Genomic DNA, 23,076 nt, shown 5'->3' with positions numbered 1-23,076 from the left:
GGGGAAATTTCCAAGGTAAGAAATGAAACGCGAATTAAAAGAATGCAAAAATTTCAAGGAAACTTTAATCATAATAAAGACTCAAGTTTATCATCTCAAGCAAGCAGACATTACGAAATTCAGGTAATTGTTATTTAAACAACACGTCTAGATCGTTACTTATACAGTACAGCCTGTGACATTCTCTTAATTATGTCCACCCTCTTGCATGGTCAACATCCAATGGTGGCCATTTATTGGGGTATTCAATTTTGAGATGTTGGCCATTTATTGGGGTCATCTAATAATGTTACCTGTTGTAATCAATCAGGGTTGAAGTTTTCAACTTGTATGTTTCTTTAAAATTTACCTGTACAGATAACTTAGGTTTCTTTCAAAATTGACATTTCACCTTTTTTTGAAAATGTAGAATAAGACATTGTTTTAGTCTTTGTTAATTAATATTGTTTTTGATTTTTCTGTCTTTTGAATTTATTCAAACTCATTTTTTTTATTTTTTTATTTGTTCTTATTAATTTTTGTATGATTTTGTTTCTTATTCTTTTAATGTCTCCTTAGTAAGAATTTTGAGAAGCAAAAAGACAATAAAATATCAAAGATAAAGTTATTGACTAGCATTTGAAAGACAATTTAAAAGCAAAAAAAAAATTAATGTACATTGTATTTAATCGTTTATTTGCATTATTTAATGAATTATCATTAATAATAACTAATAATCAAGCAAATGATATTTTTAAAGAAACCATGAAGGAAGTAATTTTTAGCAAGCCTGTTTCTTAACATTATAAAATGATCAGACAATATCAATCCTCTTATGATAAATTTTTATAACATCTATTATTCAGGAAAACTACAAATATCATTATATGATTTTAATAGGAAAAAACTAGTTTTGTCTATCTTTTTTTTTTAAATCTGAAATCAGGAGTTAATGTAATGGACATGTTGAAGAGACTTATTTTCCAAAAAAATATTTAAAGAAAAAAACTGTCTTCTTTTGCCTTTTTTAAACAAATGTGAACTTATTAAATATGGCATCTTCAGTTTAGCTAATATCTGTCAGTTAAAAGCCAAAATTTGACAAAATACACTTATATAGATGGTTACACTTTTATGGTCTATTAATTAAATCATTTTTTTCTGTGTACATTTTTATTGTTGGAAGTGCTGGACTGGTATGATACATATTCTTGGTATACATTTGCAAAGATTTCCCTAAACCCAGGTCTTTTAGATAAAGTTAACAATTTCAGAGACTTGAATGAATTAAGACATTAAAACCCTTGATGAAAAATCAATTTAAAGAAAAACATTTTTGAAAATAGATTTAAGAATAAAAACTTTGGTAAAAACTGTATACTCAAATGTGTCACATAGAGAGTTAGTGGTCATAACTTAGAAATAGAAAATAGTGGACAATATAAAATTCCTAGAAAAGATAGAATATGTAAACTTCGCCACTTGCTGGACAATGAAGACCACTCCTTCCTTAATTGTAAAATTAACAAAATAACTTGAGATAATCTATTTGAAAATTGTTTACCTTCTCATAATAATGTCTCTTACCTAAGAACAAAAAGTGAAAGAAATGCTAAACCTTTATTACATGAATATGTTGAAAATATTGGCTCCCTTATAAAATAGTCATTATTAGAACTGAGGGCAGAAACCTAAAAAAAATCCATGTGTTTTAATTTCTTATAGAATTGTTAATTCTTTGCATTGCCATTATAATTGTGTTTTTGTTTGTTTGTTTTTTTTTGTCACAAACTAAATACCATATTAAAATATGTTTATATGACAAAACAAATATTATCAAATTTTGTTGAATTAATGAATATTTTGAATATATTTCTTCAATAGAGAAATAAGGAATTGCTTAAATTTTATTTAGAATAAGTTCTAAAGACAATCTTTAACATTTGTAAAACAGTACTGAATGCAGATAAGTCTATCTACCATGTCTACTATGATTTAAATATAAATCATTTTGATTTAAGAAAATTAATTTGAGAAACATCTTTTCAATAGAAAAAGGCAGGCATTTGGAAGATGATATTCATTTATTCTTCACCTATCATAAAGTACATGTAAAAAATAGCTTAAATTGATTAGAAAGGTATAATGTCAAAACAAATAGTCATGAGTCAAATTAAAAAAAAAAATCAGCTATTTATTCAACTATTTATATTATTTTATTTTTGAATTTTCTTGTCATAATTACAGTAATTAAATTTCACAAACACACATACATGTATATTTTACCTGAGACACATGACCTGTAAGTTATGTAATTTTAACACTTCAATGCAGTCAAGATTTCCCTTTACCCTTGACTAGTTTTTGATTAATACCTTGTGTATTAATTAAGCAACAGGGGGTATAATGATGAACATATATGGCCACCATGGTGAACATAATTTTTATGGCCACCATGAATAAGATAATGTCACAGGTAGTACTGTATATAGATAACACCTGTCAATCGGTTTTCAAAAAACTACCTGGTTGAATCTGCAACAAAGATTAATAAGCATTAATAAGGTCTTTTTTTTGTTATAGTGTATACGTCATGCACGTATGTGTTTTTACAAGCAATGACACAACTTTTAATCTCCTTTAACATTAATGAACCGAAAACAAAAGATTTCTGATTGATTTTATCACTTGATTTATGATACATATAAAGCTGCTCATTTTCTAAATCATTTACGAAAATATGTATATATAGTTCACAGGGAAATTGTGAATTCGAAACGGTGCGAATTTAGGTTGTGTTAATAACTCATGAAATAAAGAAAGCGCAAAAAATTTCCCCGTTTACAGTATTATATAGCATTATTTACAGGAATTTTTGTAAGAGGAACAAAATATATATGTTGTCAACCTCATTTCAAGCTACCAAAACAAAAGAATGACCGTCACGATTTTAATAACTGTGTAGCAATAATGTAATTCATGTAAGTACAGTAAATTTACTGTGTCTATAAGCATGATATGTACAGTCCAGTTTACAGCAATATCCAATGTTAATGGATACTCTGTGTCTGTCTGTGATAAACACCTTTATATATAATGTAAGCAGATACATGTATGGTATAGTATATAATACAATATCAGCAAATTAAACAATCCATAAGCCTAGAACCTAGAAAAAAAATTGGTTCAGCTAGCTGAAATTGTCTAAATTTGTTTAGACATAAACAAAGATTTTCTTGTTATGAGCTTTACAGCTAGTACATAAAGGTATAAACGTTTTTGCACTGACTGAGCGCTGGGAAGATTTGGCACGAATATCCATCAAGAGAAAAATGGGCCAGTTGGAGATTCTCAATTGGTTTGCAAAGACTATGTAATAATGTATGTAGTTGCATGGTTTATAAATATTTTTATGAAGAGAGAACTATTTTTTACAATATCAGGTGATTGAAGAATTAGATATGATAATTGTGTATGTTTCTCAAAAGAATTTGTGACTTGCAGTATTGAATGAAACACTATAAAACAAGAAGATGATATACTACACTATGAATCAGACCCCTAGCTACTTATCAGGCCAAAACTATAGCCTTAACACATTTACATGCAAAATTAAAATGGATCGCCAAATTTGTTATCCAGCCAGTGGTGTGGTTTGATTTTTAAAATAACAAAATCCCCACCAAATACAGTGTACATATTGGCCATACATGTAAGATACATGTATGCTGAATGATTTGCCCTCAATGTCATGGATGTCTACTATACATGTATCATATACAGTCAATATAACCAGACCAATTGAGTAATTAAGAGAATAATTTTATTCATTTATTTTGAGGATAGAATCTATTTATTCTATTTATTTGCCAGACCGGCATACTGCAAACTTGCTCAAATTTAAACAGTGATAAAAATTCAGGTACAACAAGACTCCAACAGAAAGTTCTGAACTTCATAAATCTATGACAAAACAAGATAATTATGATAAACTGTGACATACATGTAATTATGCATTTTATTTCAATAACATGTAGATAAAAATAACTTTTCATAGGAATTAAAATTAAAAAAATAAGTAGGTGTGCTTTATTTATGGCATTCATTTCTTCTGCAGTTTATGAATTATTAATTTCAATAAACAGAAAATTTGATTGTTTAGATTTATTACAATAAAACCAATAAAACAATACTTTTTGGAATGAAGATTTTTTCCTGATAAATTAATTGTTCATTTTACACTTAGAAATTAATAATTTAAGATTATTAACTTTTATATCCAGGTAACACTGTATTTACTGTTTATTTTCCTACAGAAAACGAACACAAATTAAAGATGAAAAAACTGTAAAAATATCTACGCAAGAGGAAATTCAGAAGCCAAAATCGTCAGGTTATGGATGTCGCCATACCAGTCCAGAGCATGCAAGAAGCACTTCAGCTGGGGCAGCCAGCACCACGAAACGCAAAAGAGCACATCCAGCCCAGGTATTTATTTTTAAAGTATTTTGAGTTTTGATCCTAAAGCAATAATTGATACTATATATATAAGTATGCAGGATATTTCCTGGTTAAATTTTCTTAAGATTTATGGTTTAGGAGGGGCAGGGTAGTATTCTAATGATGAAAATTTGCAAAGATGGGGGTAAATGACAGAGACAGCAATCAAACAACACTGGTTAACCAAAATAGACACCTGGTAACTACTAGCATATATGCATAATATTATTTTAACAATTGAAAAGTAACTGCAGCATACATTTTGTACTTGTAAAATGCAACACTAGCTGGCGTCTAGACAAGTAAATACGATAATAGGCAACATGTACAAAAAAAAGTTATAAGCACACAATAAAAGTTAAACAAAAAATAATAACCAAATACAAGAATACTGTGTTATAATTACATACACATCAAAGACAGATTGTTGTCACTGAAAGCAATTAAAAATTCAAAGCTTTTTATACGACTGCAAAAAAAATTTGCATCGTATATTGCCATGTTGTCGTCGTCTCTGTTGTTGTCTGAAGACACATTTAGTTTCCTGACAATAAATTTAGTTTAAGTGTATGGATCTCTATAAATTTCTACCTGAAGGTTCAATACCACTTAAGGAATTTGGGATTGATTACGGGGGTTATGGTCCCAATAGTATCAGAATTAGGGGCCAAAAAGGGGGCCCAAAATAAGCATTTTTGTAGTTTTCAAACAATTACTTGTGTTTAAGGGTATGATTCTCTCTGAAATTATACAACAAGTTTCCATATCATGAAGGGATGGTAAGTATTAAATTTGGGGGGTTATGGCTGAAAATGTTTTGGAATTAGGGGCAAAAAAAGGGAAAAAATTAGGTTTTTGGTCAATGGACAATTTATAAGACAATTTAAAAGCAATGTAAGGGAGGTAGCTCAAAAACATTTAACATACAATGTTGGGTATGTTGGTATTTAACTCCCTTACACTACTTGTAAATTATGTATAAAGAAATGTCAGGTGTTGGACTTATTGCAAAAAAGGGGGGTGGAAGTAGTTTTCAATTTTTTTCCTCCAAATTTCTCAAATTCCAAATTTTTGAAAAGTTTGAAGAAGAAATCTTTAATTGCACAATATTGCACAATAGATTTGTAAGATCTTGACATTTGTTTTGTGTCAGAAACTCATATTATGTCAAAAATTGATCACAATCTAAATTCAGAGCTGTATCAAGCTTGAATGTTGTGTCCTTACTTGCCCCAACTGTTCAGGGTTCGACCTCTGCAGTTGTACAAAGCTGCGCCCTGCAGAACACCTGGTTTTACTTTATAATTAGTTGATTACCGGTATGTAGTTTTGTCAAGTCATAAAATGTTCCTTTAAACAGTATTAAAGAATAAACCAGAAGATGTGCGATTTTAATTCAATATCTACAATGCTGACAAATAAAACTTGACAAATGATAAACACAATATATTTTTAACTGTTTTTCCTTTGAGTGTTCATGAGATAATTTATCTATCTGAAATTCACATGCAATCCAAATTTAAGAGCTTTATTATTGGTAAATAATATTAACTCCTTCCTTGTTCTTAATTTTGATGTAAACAACAGTTACTATGGTAACCAATGCAGTTGTATATTTTTTGAGGATACATCCTCCTGAGATGTCACAGTTTTAGGGTCTTTGTAGAAATGTTGTTTCTATGTTTAGAAGCAAGGAAATTTCATGGTTTTATAACTAGAGTCTGACTTAGCTTCTCGAAAATTTTTGCTTTTGAAAATGAGCAGGAATTAAGGACAAAAATTAAACCAGATTTTGCATGGTGATATATGAAGGAGTTTTATTAAAAAAGACAAGGAGCTAAGTTTTAAAATTTTCTTATGTAATTCAATTGAAAAATGCCTGAAACTGGAACTTTATAGGAAAATTATGATTCATCATATTAACTGTGGGATTTATAAAAATATTGCAATTTCAGCAGTCTCATAAATGTGGTATAATGAAAAAGGAAATTTAGTAAGTTCAGGTGTCTAATTATCAATTCAAGATTCACATATAAAATGATCAGTGCATGTAAATACCATAATGTCACTTGTATGTGTAACATAAGATGATGGAAACATTATATCTTTTCATAACAAGAGTAATCTTTATGTTAAAATCATATTTCAGGAAGGAAATAAAGGGGTAAGCTTCAGTGTGTCTTAGCTTGTTGATTATGCTGTCTTTGCTACTGAAGTCAAGGGGGTTAACCTTGGTAAAGCGAGATAATGCTTGGAATCAGTGAAGTGTTTGTTAAAGTCAGTTTCAACACTGCTTTTTAAGCTTTATGTGAAACAGAATTTCAAAAAAGACCGTGTCACTTAGAAGCTTAAAATATATTTATGAAAATGGTTGACACAAACATTATAATGATTAAAAGAGTTATGTCCCTTAACCTAGGTTAAATGATTAGCATTTGAAAAAATACCTGGTAGTTATTAAAACATTGTTTAGTTCCTGTCTAATTTTATCAACAATTTCTTGTATTCATGTTTTAACACAAATAACTAAGTTTCTTAATACAAAATTTCTTTTTAGTCATTGAATTTTGTTAGAAAAATACTTTTGGATATTGATAACAGTCTGTTTTATCTGTTGATACTTTTGAAAATTTAGACAATTTAACATCTACAGTAACAATTTCAACTTTTTAGTCATAATTTACATACTTAAATATAGATTTAAAAAGTGGCAACTTTTATCTCACTAATATTTAGATTCTAAAGAACTTTTATAATTAAAAATAAAATTTAGCCTATAAATTCATCTATTAACTTGTAACAATGTGTGGCTAGTCATTTTATGGTGTTTGTGTGTTTGAAGAATATATATATATGCTTGGGCTATGTTGGCTGTCCATATAAAACTTGCAAAATATTTTCATGAATCGGGGGAAAGCAATTCATTTGTGCAATAAATTACAGGAAAACATTTTAAGCAAATTATATCTTACTTCAAGTTTGTATTTTTACATTACACTCTACATGTAATATATATGTATTTCTGTTGGCTAATATGCATGCCATGTGTTATGGTCACAGACTTCATGTTGAGTGAAATTCATTTGAGTGTTTTAAAGTCTGTGATTCAATCAATTCATAGTAAACAATTTGTAAAAAAGTATTGATTCATTGTCTTAATTATTCATAATCCAACTGTAAATACAAGATCTGAATGTAGATACATGTATTAGTTTTTTTAAAAGTGATGAGAAAAACAAGTTTTAAAAGGCATGCCTAATTAGGGTTTTATATGTCAGTTTTTACAGCTTTTAAAAATGGAAATGTGAATGTGAGAGGGCACAGTGTAATTATTCACATTTTCCATCCTAACAAGTGAATTACCACAAAGCTTTTAGACTGAATTCTTGGTTGTCACCAATGTCAGTCACAGAGGCTTGTCGCCTTGTTCAAATGTGATCTAAAGATGAAGATATGTAACCGTCACATTTTACAAGTTTTTGAAGCAAACATGCAAGCAATACTGAAACAAGAATGTTTCAGACATGAATACTATTTGTGTGTGTAATATTTTAATGTACTGATATTATATTTTACAAACGAAACGGATATTATATTTGTTAAAAAAAAAATTTAATCTTCAAGTTAGTAAATAGATATGGGGGTTCTTATAAATACATGTAAGAAAACAAAAACTACTGTTAGGGCACTGATCAATGTGAAAGTACAAAAAAAAGTCTTGCCAAAATTTGTGCAAATTAAAGATCTCAGGTTTGTTTGTTGTACCATTTTTACCATGTCAAAGTTTTTATACGACCGCAAAAATTTTAATTTTTCGTCGTATATTGCTATCACGTTGGCGTCGTCGTCTTGCGTCGTCGTCGTCCGAATACTTTTAGTTTTCGCACTCTAACTTTAGTAAAAGTGAATAGAAATCGATGAAATTTTGACACAAGGTTTATGACCACAAAAGGAAGGTTGGGATTGATTTTGGGAGTTTTGATCCCAACATTTTAGGAATTAGGGGCCAAAAAGGGCCCAAATAAGCATTTTGTTGGTTTTCGTACTATAACTTTAGTTTAAGTGAATAGAAATCTATGAAATTTTGACACAAGGTTTATGACCACAAAAGGAAGGTTGGGATTGATTTTGGGAGTTTTGGTTCCAACAGTTTAGGAATTAGGGGCCAAAAAAGGGCCCAAATAAGCATTATTCTTGGTTTTCGCACAATAACTTTAGTATAAGTAAATAGAAATCAGAGAAATTTAAACACAAGGTTTATGACCACAAAAGGAAGGTTGGGATTGATTTTGGGAGTTGAGGTCCCAACAGTTTAGGAATTAGGGGCCAAAAAGGGGCCCAAATAAGCATTATTCTTGGTTTTCGCACCATAACTTAAGTATAAGTAAATAGAAATCTATGAAATTTAAACACAAGGTTTATGACCATAAAAGGAAGGTTGGGTTTGATTTTGGGAGTTTTGGTCCCAACAGTTTAGGAATAAGGGGCCCAAAGGGTCCAAAATTGAACTTTGTTTGATTTCATCAAAAATTGAATAATTGGGGTTCTTTGATATGCTAAATCTAACTGTGTATGTAGATTCTTAATTTTTGGTCCCGTTTTAAAATTGGTCTACATTAAGGTCCAAAGGGTCCAAAATTAAACTTAGTTTGATTTTAACAAAAATTGAATCCTTGGGGTTCTTTAATATGTTGAATCTAAAAATGTACTTAGATTTTTGATTATTGGCCCAGTTTTCATGTTGGTCCAAATCGGGGTCCAAAATTAAACTTCGTTTGATTTCATCAAAAATTGAATAATTGGGGTTCTTGGATATGCCAAATCTAACTGTGTATGTAGATTCTTAATTTTTGGTCCCGTTTTCAAATTGGTCTACATTAAAGTCCAAAGGGTCCAAAATTAAACTAAATTTGATTTTAACAAAAATTGAATTCTTGGGCTTTTTTGATATGCTGAATCTAAACATGTACTTAAATTTTTGTTTATGGGCCCAGTTTTCAAGTTGGTTCAAATGAGGATCCAAAATTATTATATTAAGTATTGTGCAATAGCAAGAAATTTTCAATTGCACAGTATTCAGCAATAGCAAGAAATCTTCAATTGCACAGTATTGTGCAATAGCAAGAAATTTTCAATTGCTCAGTATTGCGCAATAGCAAGAAATCTTCAATTGCACAGTATTGTGCAATAGCAAGTATTTTCAATTGCACAGTATTTCGCAATAGCCAGAAATATCTAATTGCACAATATTGTGCAATAGCAAGAAATTTTCAATTGATTGGAGTTATCTTTCTTTGTCCAGAATAGTAGTTGAGTCAACTTAAATCATTGTTTTATACAATATACAATGTATATTCACTTTTACTACCAACTGATAAATTAAAACAATCTTTACCATTCAGTGATAACAATTTAAGCACCTTTTGTTACATTTTAATATTTTATGATGTATTTAAATGAGTAGTTATTGTTGCAAACTCCATTAGAAATTTGAATTGAGATCAGTTTTGGAAAAAGGGAAAGGGGGATGTGAAAAAAAATGGGGGGGGGGGGGGGTTAAATTTTTCTCATTTCAGATTTCATAAATAAAAAGAAAATTTCTTCAAACATTTTTTTGAGAGGATTAATATTCAACAGCATAGTGAATTGCTCAAAGGCAAAAAAAAAATTTTAAGTTCATTAGACCACATTCATTCTGTGTCAGAAACCTATGTTGTGTCAACTATTTAATCACAATCCAAATTTAGAGCTGTATCCAGCTTGAATGTTGTGTCCATACTTGCCCCAACCGTTCAGGGTTCAACCTCTGCGGTCGTATAAAGCTGCGCCCTGAGGAGCATCTGGTTAAGTCTCCTGAAGCTCGTTTATTGGTGCAGGCTTTTCTCGCTGTGTTGGAGACCCGTTGTCTGCTCTTTGGCCTGGTTGTTGTCTCTTTCACACATTTACCATTTCCATTCTTAGTTTATTGGTTCTCATAGGCAAACATAGACCTTTCCATTTCTACATTTTTGATAGGCGATATAATAATTTCTGCAAACAGAAAAAGTTGTCAAAGAAAATTTCCTTGAGATAAATAAGACAAAATTACTTCATGTCATGTGCTATACTTATTTTTTTTAAGCAGTATGATTCTATATTAAGATTTCACACAAGTAAACAAGTTTGTTCATAAAAATTCTGTAGTTTTAAATTGATGAGAAAAAATCTCAGTGAATATTGACAGTTTGCCTTTTCCCATGTGGCTTTTTACAGATAATTTTTATACAGTTGCTGTCCTATGTTTGACTGTAGAAAACAGTGAAGACATGTGTCTGAGTCAAAGAAAAACTACAATTTGATTATCCCTTTTGCAAAGAATCCAGGAAAGAATATATAGTTTTTCATTGGTTTGTCTCGTTACACACGGTAAGCATAATTTGGGCAGGCCGATAGGAAAGATGTATCAACACATAATGACCTTTTCTGTTATCTTGCATCATGGTCCATGTTTTTGCTTGTATTGCAGTATGTGGTATTGTTTTATCAGCAATTCATTGTAAATTTAAAACAGTATGACAAATTCAACCAACTTGTACAGATTCTGCTTAAGGGCATGATTTTGTGCTGAAATGAACAAACAGAATTATACAACTTGTAGAATACACATCAATTCACAGTCAGGATTCTACTTTGTCAAAATTATCTCCCCATTACGCCAGTTCATTTTCACAGTCATAGAAATGGAAGCCATCGTAGGGATGACGTGCTGCCAATTTTGCTCTTGAAAACCGATGAATTTATCCACATAGCACCATCAAGATCCTTATATGTCAGTTGTATTTTGAAAGACAAATGTATCTACTAGCTTATGAGCATCAGTTAATGATCTTGTCTGCATTGATTCAACTTAAAACTATTGTCTGATCGGTTGTCAGGTGGAATTTTCGAAAATTCTTAAACATTTAAAAAAAATCAATTGAATATTTTGTGGAAGGGCAGACTAAAAATTGTCCGTGGTTGAAGATTATAAACCCTAGCTATCACACACAAAAAATTATATTTTTTCAAAGATATGCATTTTCATCATCAAACTTAAAAGACTGTCGTCAAGTACTTTTAGTAAAGAAAATAGCCATTCAAACACACCTACTTTGTTTTTGTGATTCATTAGATAGGTATTTCACTTGATCCATATATTTCATCTTTTTGTACTGTGATTTTTTTATGTTATAAAGTCAACCTGTAGCTTTGATATATAAAAATGATAGAATCTGAAGCGAGATGATATATCAAATACTCTTGCTTTGTACGTTTTAAGGACAAAATATAAACTTCAAACACGCCCTAACATAAAAAGGTGCACTCGATTTTCTCTTGTGATACAATTTTTACCATTTTTGGGAATTTTTTCTTGAGTCACATAATGGAACATGTGGAAGGGCAGACATGAAAATTACTGAACTAATAGATTGATATGTTCTCCGTACGTGGTAATTTTTTTTAAATCGGATGTTATGCATTTTCTTCATACAACTTGATAGATACCCATGTCATCGACTTGATATCTAATTGTTCTGCATTACTATGTAATAGATAAATTGAAAACTTATGCAAATGGTGTTTTTAAAATAAAACACATCGTAATTGAGAAGAAAATTGTCGTTTTATTTGTTTCTATTAACTTTTAAATTTATTGTTACTATAGTAAGCATTACGGTAGGCATTTATCGCCTTCTCTAACAAAGAGCTTCGATTCTTTTGTTCTATTTCAACTGGGTTTCCACATGTTCAGCCCTGTTGTCACTATTGGAGTTTTCTTGGTTTAAAGAAAACTTGTTTGAAGTCATCTGTAGTCATACTCTCTATCAGAAAAATTGATCAAAGAAAATAAGGGAGGGACTTCAATGTTATTCAAAGAGAGATCTACTCAAATACTGTAAGCTGATCACAGAATGGCTACATAGCCTTTTCACTGTGTATTACTATATAGCTTTTTAAGAACTGGATGAGGGTGTATTGATAGAAAATATCACTTTAATAAATTGCTACTTTGAAAAAACAATTTCACATGACCTCATATCAAATTTTAAACAGAACATTAGATTTTAAGAAATTATTTATGATGCTATCTAGGGAAATTATATCTTCTGAACCTGAAATAGATCAAAATACAACTAATTTAAGTCCAACAGAGCAATCAATTATCCTTTATAGAGCATGCTGTAGAATATAAAACATATATCTAAATTATAGATAAAGTTTTGAAAGTGCTTATTGATTAGTGATAAAATATCATTGAAATAGATTTGTAAACAAATACACATGGTAACATGTTTTCTTTTACAAACAAGATACCTACATACTATTCAGGCTGTTACTGCATCTCAATCAATTGAAAAAGATTAATATTTATATGTTATACATAGTTGTACATCTTTGGGTCTTGTATGTATACATAGATTATTAAAAAAATCCTTGTAATTTGAATGGAAATCTTTCCCTTTGGTGCCTACTGTACATGGATGTATGCATGGGGAACCCATCTTTTATTTAATATGGTTGTAGGAATATACATATACTCAATGCAATATTTGAGCTCCTTATCTTGTAAAAAATATGATTATTGTTTTAATTAAGCATATAGGCAATGGCTGAATTATTTTAAATGACAAAGAAGTAATTTGGTGAATAGCTCATAATGAAAATCCATACAATTGCACTGTATAAAACCTAAGCAAAGGACCAATTTGCGTTATATCGTTGTTTTATTTTATCTTTAAGACCTTAAACACAGAGGTTAAGACTATCACTGTTTTTAAGTAATTCTTAGTCAGATGGTCACAAGGCTGTATATACACATTGAAAACGACCTTTTATGTAACAGTTTTGAATTTCTTTATGTATTTTAGGGGGCCTTGGTGAAATAAGTAGTTCATTTTCTGTAACACTAGCCTGTCAAGACCAAGTTGTGAGATCCAACCGTGCACTTGTCTGTTGCATTCAACTCCATTCGTAATTGGCTTAGGATTGGCATTTTTTCCTGCGAAGGGTTGGAGGTTCTCTGTGTGCACTCCTGCTTCGTCCGTAAATAAAAACTGGCTGCCTCAAAATGGCCAATAGCTACTAAAAAATCAATCAAGTACTGTATTTATATTTTATCTTTGATGTTGAAAAAAACATAAATAGTTTGTCAATTTAAGAATTGAAAAATTATTGCAAAAGATGCAAGAAGATGAACATTGCAAAACAAGGAAATATAACTGGCATTTTAATTTATGCAAGAAAATACTGATACTGATTTTTAAAATAGTTGATAAGATTTTTCAATGGTTGTCAAATAACTGCAATAATAATGCATTAAACATTTAAAATTTAAAACCATGAGCTAACATCAGGTGGTATTGTTTGCTCCTGTTTTAGTTAGTGTTGCATTTATTGACATAAAACATTGTAAACTTACAGATAAATACATTAGAAAGATACAAAAGTCAATATGCAAATAAAATATCAAACATCCCATCTATATATTGAACCAAAATACACTTTTGAATGGTTAGTTTTGGAATACGTTATATAAAAAGCCTAAAAGATCGACTTCAATTAGTAGGCAGAAATTATCCAGAAGTTTTTGTTCCCCTTGATGTACCATTGTTCCATTATTTACCGATCTAAAACAAGCTAAAATCAATTTGTTTGATTGACCATTAGTCAAATATACATACAAACACAGGATGAAATGTTCATTGTCAATATGAAATAGTGTTGCGTATTGATCAGTTACGCTCCAACAGTCTTCTCTATGCACTCTCCATATATAGGAAAAACTAGCACTCTGGTGCCAGGGGAATAAAAACAAGAGTTCTTTACTCAATAATAGATCAAAGGGCTGACGGAATCGTTTCCATCAATTTTGTTACAACAAGGTAGGCTCAATTGAATAGTTATTGCTTCTTTATCAAATCAATGAATCTTTTAATTATTTAAAATTGAGAATTTTTACCACTACTTGCTGTTACATTTGTTTCTTTAATTTTATTTATAGATTTCTTTGAAATGGAATTGATATTTATTGTTAGAGGTCAAACTGCAATATTTAAGGTTGAGTTTTAATATTTTGAGAAACATCTTTAAATTTTTCATCAACATGTCAGTAAATATTCACTTAATTATTAGTTATGAGTTATTCTACAAGCATTAACTATTGGTCTGTTAATAATGTGTTTGGTTTGTCAAATGTGTTGGTAGTGAACAGAAGTCATGTGTTAGGTCCAAGGTTAGGTCAGACCAGTCACTTGAGGCCATAATTAATAAAAAAAAACTTATTTGTTTGGTCCTTGCCTATAATCCTTCCTCATAGTTGAAAGCAGAGTAAACAAGAATACATTGACCTCTGCATGCATTTTTTAGGGTTTCTGTTGTTTGGTAACTGTCTTGGTTTTCTAAATTTTTGTATACTTGCTTTTGCCTTTTTTAAATTTAGGCAAACATTTAATGCTTAGAGTTCAGGGATCAGTTTTGTAAAGGTTGAAACAGTGCATCTGGTGAACTGGTTCTATTATACTGGTACTACTGTACTTATAGAGAGAATTGGTATTATATAAAACATTTATCCATAGTATTTTATGTCCACCCTAGATCTTTATCATATAGCTCTGTTTTGTATAACATATAAAAGAGTAGTTTATTAAATTGTTTTATTGCAAGTTCTTTCATGCATGTATTTATCTTTTTGAAATACTGATTCAAGATTACACATATTAGTATGTGCATTTAAAATCATTCATTTAGTAATACGTTTTTGGTGTCTAGGTTAAAGTACAGTTGTAAAAGATATGTGCTTTATAGTCAGACAACTGAAAAAGTTTCTTGACATTTTTTTTTTTTAGCTTCGATACTTAAAATCAATGAATGGTAAATTATTAATGGATGTTGATTTCATGTGAAACTAATTACTGAATGCATGATAAATGTTTTGTTATTATAGAATGATGAATTTTAAAACTTGTAAGTAATATAGAAATTTATTGTCAAGGTGAGGGGATAGGGTTGAAGGTAAAGTGGTTTTTTTTTTCACTTGTTCATCTGCACTTAGATCTTACCACTGGTTACAGGTGGCAGTTGATAAATATTATGAAATCCTTTTTAGAAAGTAAATTTTTTGAAGCCTTATTTTGAATCTAAAATGTTTGGCAAGTATAGTACTTGTTTGTCGTAAAAATGATGACACATAAAAAAAAAATAACGCACAGCTCAGGCAAATTGAAATATGGTCCAAGTGAACTTTAGGAAAATAGTCAAATGCCAGATAATTTTCACTGTTGTTAAGTCCATATAGCAGCTCATTGCACAGCCAGTAAATTAATGGTTGGAATAAAAGAAAAACCAACAATTTGATCTTTGCAAGTCACATTTAAAAAAATGTCAGTGAGTCAACCTCACTAAAATAGGTTTACTGCACACTTTGTGTTGTATATATCAATTTGAAATTAACTGCAGATGTTTTGTTTTTAAACTTATTGCACTGAATGTAATTGTTCTTTCATTGACTGATCTTTTATGTCTGAACAGTGGAAAGCTTGGAGTAGGGGAGTACATTTTGTAAAATGAGTTGTACTGCACTGTGTTTTGTATATCAATTAGAAATTAACAACAGAAACAACTCAGTTTCTGAAATGCTTAATTGGTTTTAAACTTATTGCACTCCATTTAATTGTTCTTTCATTGAGTGATATTTTTAGTCAGAACAGTAGCCTGCTTGGCATAGGGGAGTACTTTATTAAGTGATTGAAATGTCAGAATGTCTGAACAGATTTCCTATTCATGACTTTTTTCATTATGCATATATTCTTTATGTCTAAGGTTGGTGCAAATAGATAAGTTAGCAATAGAAAAGTAGCATGGCACCATGGAGAAGTGTATTGTTGACGTATTAATGGGGTGGTTGGCTTTCAAAACACTGCAGAATAATGTTGCAGTCTGATGATGCCCCAGACTAGTTAAATATTGACTAGTGAAAATTTTCAAAATTTAAGATATAGTCCGTTTGACTTCTATAAATCTTCAAAAAATAATTCTTAAAAATTCGTTTTTAAAGATAAATATTTTTTTTCTTCATGTATGTTAATGTATGATATATACAAACTCTGACTATGAATATCATAATTTTAAACCTATAATCAAGAAAGTTACTCATTAGGTCTCTATGTTACTTCAATTTATTTTAAAATAAAATACTCAATGGAGTACGTATGAGTAGTGTAACAGCCTTCCATTCAAAACAAAAACATTAGACATGTGCTCTTAACCTGTTTCATTGTACCATGTGACTTTACTCATTTAAATAACTCTGGTCATGTGTGCATGCTTTTGTATTTCTCATTGAATACAGAAAGCTCAGTAATCACATGACCAGAGTTATTTAAATGAGTAAAGTCACATGGTACAATAAAACAGCTTTAGAGCACATGTCTAATGTTTTTGTTTTGAATGGAAGGCTGTTACACTACTCATACGTACTCCATTGAGTATTTTATATTAAAATAAATTGAAGTAACATAGAGACCTAATGAGTAACTTTTTTGATTATAGGTTTAAAATTATGATATGCATAGTCAGAGTTCGTATATATCATACATTAACATACATGAAGAAAAAAAATATTTATCTTTAAAAATGAAATTTTAAGAATTATTTTTTGAAGATTTATAGAAGTCAAACGGACTTTTATAGCTGGGATGATATAGGGACAAGTTAATACATTCAGTTTCTGGACTCGTAGATGGAAAAGTTTTGGCGCAGACTGAATTGTTGAAATAATTAGTGCCTATTTTGGAAATTGCAATTTATAAACATGTGATTATGATATGTGAAAGCAATGTTTACCCAAACTGTTTGCTTACAATTGTGTGCGAAGCTGTTAGAACCGTCTATTATACAATAAAAGAACTGTTTAACTCTTTGCAAATATGGACGTTGTCAAATGAAAAATTAAGCTGAAAATTTATTAAAACTTATTTAGCCTTTAAGATTAGAACTTTTATGTATGGTTAATTATATCTGTGTTCTTAAAGATCTTATTTTATTTTATTCGACACTGGACCTCAGAAACACTTGGAACAAGTTTACGTCATAAAGCCATCACTAATATGCATTGTTGCATCAGTATTTTCTTCTTGTAAATGATGTAAAAAAAAGTTAGGGGAAAGTCTTTGATGTCATTAAGTAATGGCAAATAAGTAGCAGAAACAGTGTATTTTAATCTCTGCTGAGGTAATCAGACTTGTGGAATCTGCTCATATCCTTATCAGGCAAATTACATTTTAATGAGACTCATATAAGTTTGAGTCTCAGTGAGCTATATATGAATGGCAAAATTTTCCAGAAATGATGATAAACATTATGAAATAAAATAAAATATCCTCATAAATAGGATTTAAACTAATTATTTGAAAACCACTCAATAACATAAATATAATCAGACTGACCAAATAAGGCATGACCTTTGACCTTATAAATATAATGGAATCAACTGCCCTCATCAACTCTTTTGAAGTAAAACCTACAAGTTTTTTCACTAATTATTTTAATACTTAAAATGGCCAGGTAACTCAAACTAGGTGTTTCTCATAGAAAAACATGGACTTTGCCATATCTTTACTGGTGGGAATTGTAAGGTTTCTGGTCTAAATTTATGAGCTATGCTAGAGATATTTTAGTTTTATTCTGCATCAGTCTCAGTTGGCACACATTATCAGATGGACTTCTTGGAACTTTTATTTTCCATTTAATCATATATGTCTTCTTGTTTTTCTTCCCAATCAATAAAAACATAACTTGTAGATTGGTAGTTCAAAGACTTGATGATGGTTAATGTTGATTCTCATTTCCGACCAAATTCTGCCATACAGAGCTGGTTAAATCAGATAACAGCATTATGAAATCTTAATCGTTGTTTGTAAGGTTTGATAAAGGTTAATAATTGTCAGTGTTTTATCCTGAAGTGTCCACTTCATACAAGTGATTATTGCACCCTCAAGGTCTTGCAGACTTAAGTTTGTCTAGAAGTTGACATTTACTCATCAAGTGGTATGTTTCATGGATTTAGTGGACACTGGTATCTGAAATAGCATGTTTAATAAGTCCTTTTTGCTGGAAAATGAAAGTTTGACAGACCTACCTTCTTGTCTTTGGGTACATATTTTAAGCCCCTTACCGACAAAGTCAAAGGTCACTTTAGGTTTGCAATCTATCTGTTTTTCTGTCTGTCCATCTGTCAGTCAGGCAAATCTGTTTTCCACACTTTTTTTTCTTGTGCTTGTAGATATTAATTTGATTTATGGTGTATTGATTTTTTAATGACAAGTTATAGTTCAAGTTCAAATTTGATTTAGGTCTGATAGTTTTGTGCAGAGTTATGGTCCTTGGAATAAGAAAATTCACTCAAATAATTTTTACACACTTTCTTTTGTCATGCTTGAAGATGTTGATTTGATAACTGGTATATAATTTTATGATAAGCTTCAGATCAAGTTCAAATTTTAGTATTTGATGATTTTCATTTGTTTGTTTTTTTATTTAAAAGATGTTTGAGTGAATATTTTTTCTCTTTAAATTACAAATTGGTTCGTTAATATTGTAATTTTTTAAACACATTCTGTCATGCAAAATTTGCAATGTTGGACATAATATCCTGTACAGTTAAATAACTATTGTTGTCCCTTGTTGTAGACCTAGATTTTATTGACCGACATAATGGTGTTGAATATCGTGTCAGCAATTTTTTAATTCATTCCGGGTATTGATATGTTTTTTTTTTTCAATGTGTAGGCTGGTTTAAAAAATTCTTGGGCATTTCCACTTTGTTCGATAATCTATTTAGCAAATCAGACAAAGGGAAAGATGACAGTAAGGTGAAATTCATATAAAACGTAATTTTACGGTGTGAGCACAGAGTTCTCCACTGTTGACATTCGTTGTAACCTGCAATCCATATATACTTTTTCTTTTTAGCCTATCTGATTACATGTTCACCTTGTCCCTAAGGTATTGACATGAACAACTAATTATTCTAAAGGTTTTAAACAATACAGTGATTGTTAATTTACTTATAAATATTCATAACTAGTGGCTTCTTTTTGTAACAGTAGGCTAAATAATAGTAAATGGGAATTAGCAAAGCTATTTTCTGTCTTTGAGTTTTATAGTTTTTTTTGTTTTTTAATTTTAATGATTTTACCTTTAAAATATGTTTGTTACCTTTGAAAATTTCTTGTAATAGTCACTAGACCAATTAAATTATTTTCAAATTAACAAGCCCTACTTTTTTTTTTACATGTACATGATTGTCTAAAGAAATAGATTTTGCAAACACTCCAAACCATAAATGGGAGAACAAGGGGAGACCATCTCATCTAAAATGTTGAATATTGACCACTTATAATAGATTAGGGTCCCAGGGTCTAACCGGCCACCTGTAAGGACAAAATTTGCTTTATGAATAAATGGGACAAAAACAATACATGATGACAGAGCATTTGGTCCTTATATGCTTATTTCCATTGACCTGTTTAACTTTTAGGAATATTATTAATTATTGACTGATTGTGGCTTGAGTCAAGTCTCAGAGTGCCTAGGTCATTCAAAAACTTTTTAATTTTATTTTCCTAACATGATGCAACTATTGACAGAAAACAAAAAAAAACATGGAAAGTTATTTACTGGCGGAGTTAAACATTGATGGTAGTTTAAGCATTGGTCAATTACAAACAGTAAAAGTTATTACTTTTAAAGTTCGTTTAAAATAGTTATTTTATTAACTTAAAGATATGGAAAATTGAAATCCATTTTTATTGCATTTCTAATAATTTCCTTAGAATTTACAAAGAAGAAAGAAAAGGGAATTTATTGAATGTAACACATGATAACACTTTTCTCTGATTTTATACTGTACTTTTGACTGCTTCAATGATGAGAAAGCTGAAGTTCCATTTTATGTAAATTAATAGTTAAGCATAATGTTGGAACAAAAGTTTATTTTATAGTTGTTATTCACAACATTGTCCTGATGTAAATGTGCTCTGGGTAAACCTGGAAAGTAAAAAAAAAATCGTTAGAATTTCTCAATTTTATCTCATTGATTACCATATTATGATAGGTGAAATATAATAAAAACTAGAGTTGAACAAACTATATGGGGCTTTTACTGGAAATTCCAAGTTATATGCATAGATTACTCTTGTTTTAATGTGTCAGTAAAGTTTGTCTTTTCAGTACATTGTATTAGTAGAAACGACCCACAGAGAGCCTTCCTGTTTATCAACGATTCCTCTCTGTTAGGCTTGGTTCTTTGCAATTCATTTTAAATACAGTTGAAAGCAATACAGGACCATTTGTCAATAACAGCACTCAATATTCCCTACCTGTGCTGGGATGGCAAATTATATTACAATAATTGGATATTTAGTAGTCGTGGAAACCTTTCCATCAATAAATTCAAAAGGCATGCATGAACAAGTTTTTTTAAAACACTGTAGTCGATAGATTTTCATGTTCAATGTTGTGGCTCGACCCTTGAGGTTAAATAATATTAAAATACTTGTTTATAATAGTTATTAATGAACATTTATTAAAAGTCCTCACTTTTTTTCATGAGTTGAATTCCATAAGTCAATAATGGATTTACAATTTCGTGTTGATATTTGTTTAACACTAGAAGTTGTTTTTATTGAGCCTTTTGTCCAATTTTAAGGTAAGGTTTAAAATGTTCCAAGTTACATAACTAGTTTTTAAAAGATCAATACAGTTTTGGGGAAATAGACTTATTTCATTTTAGTCGTTGTTGAGCTATTGTTTGTTCTCTTCAATAGAAATCTATCATGTTCGACCAGAAAAACAATAGAGTTAGGTTTGAGCGGGTATTTTACACCTGACAAAGTTCTTAATTGGAATCGTAACACATGCTAATCAATGATTGGTTGAGTATAGATCTGATCGTTCTGCCTGGGATTTGACCAATGTATTTAGAGTATACAGCCAAGAGCCATAAAACTAATTATCGGCCAAATACGTGAGAAGAGGCTCAGAAGCATGTACAAGATAGGGGGCTTTAGTGGTTTAATCAATGACCATGGTTGAGTGATTCTCTCTCGCATAGTATTATAGATGGAAGAAAAACTTGTCATTCATGTATTGTTGATAAAAAAAAAAGACATAAAACGATATTAGCAGGTTAATACCTATATAAGAAGAGGACACATTTCTACCACGAGGTTAGTGTTACAAATCACTTCTACATGTTTATTTCAAGGGCCAACTTTTAATGTGGTTTATTATTTAAAGTGTTAAATAATTTATGCAACCTAATTTATTAGATATAAAAATTTTAAAATGACAAGATATTTTAAGACTTGACCTTTGAATAATTTACCTGCAATACTATTTCATTTCACCTGTTGGAAAAGCACATGGTAGTGTTGTAGGTTTCATTTCCTGTTTAAATGGTGGAAATTATACACAGGCATTTTAATTTTTATGTACATTATTATATTGCAATAGTTATAAATTTTACAATTATTTGGTAAAGCTTAGATTAGGAATGGAGGTTTGGGAGATTTTAATTGTATGCATGTAATTGATAATCTTTATTTCAAATTTTAAACGGACCTTTACAGAATATTCCAATTGATATCCACATTCAAAATATATAAATGAGGTCCCTTGGGTCAATACAAATTTTGTACAAATTTGCTCATATCAAAAATGATTATGTCAATTCACTTTAAAGTCAATCATTAGGGTATACATGTATAATTTAAGACAGCCCCTCAAAGGAATTAGATAATTCACTGATATATAAAGTATAAAATTTAATCCTTTTAAAGTTTTGAAACAATTACTTTATAATGCCGGCATCTCCATTGTTGATTAGTTAAACAGGTTAGTTTGAACATTTTAGAATTTCTTTTTACACAGTCAAAATGTAATACACTTTCAGTGTACGTTTAGATGGATACATTGTTTAGTGAACCTGCATCTTAACCTTTCTGTTCTTATATTGACCAATATCCCATACCCTTTTTTCTCAACTTATTCAGTCATCTAGCTAGAAAAGTTTCCTGTAAAATATATCAATTTGGATGTAACTGCAGGTTGCTAAATTTTATTTTATACATTTAAAAAAAAATCGTATTGTATGTTAAGCTAAAACTTAGTAAAATTGGCATATTAAATGCATATATGAATTCATAAGACATGCATCTTTAAACAAAAAAGCAGAGATCTTATATTTTTGAAACAGAGTCAGAACATTAAATATCTATATCTTCACCTCCCATGGGTCAAAGTGTTCTACATATAGGCTGGTTTACCGTTTAATGCCTGTACAGATTAATGCAGTCTATAAACCTTCTAACCATTATTGAAGTTCTGGCATTGCATTGATCTTTTACAAATAAGCTAAAAATGCACTCAGTCAAACTTTTATGGTATGTCAGATAATTTTTCACCATTCACTTGTCGAATTCTGATTGGTTCATATACTTGCTTTCAGCTTCTCTATGCCAATAAAACTGATAGCCATATTGTATAATTGCAATGAAAATGGAGTTTAACACTCGGCAT

The 23,076-nt window shown here is 30.0% G+C and overlaps 1 protein-coding gene across 5 annotated transcripts in view; it reads left to right on the top strand.

Moving 5' to 3' along the window:
* The window catches only part of LOC143075614 (uncharacterized), a 75,059-nt gene that overhangs the window by 1,566 nt on the left and 50,417 nt on the right, over positions 1-23,076 (top strand). For 2 of the 5 annotated variants that reach the window (XM_076251115.1, XM_076251099.1), the window contains exons 2-3: positions 4,296-4,467; positions 6,629-6,643. In XM_076251115.1, coding sequence (XP_076107230.1) covers positions 4,296-4,467; positions 6,629-6,643 — 187 coding nt within the window. Of the gene's footprint in view, positions 1-4,295; positions 4,468-6,628; positions 6,644-14,281; positions 14,382-21,376; positions 21,726-23,076 lie in introns of those variants that run through there. The other 3 variants (XM_076251106.1, XM_076251154.1, XM_076251136.1) reach the window with 3 other exon arrangements.

This window comes from Mytilus galloprovincialis, chromosome 1 (assembly GCF_965363235.1).
Source record: "Mytilus galloprovincialis chromosome 1, xbMytGall1.hap1.1, whole genome shotgun sequence".
Classification (NCBI taxonomy): Eukaryota; Metazoa; Mollusca; class Bivalvia; order Mytilida; family Mytilidae; genus Mytilus; species Mytilus galloprovincialis.
Note: the sequence above shows the minus strand (reverse complement) of the source record. Positions and strands in the feature narration are given on the sequence as shown.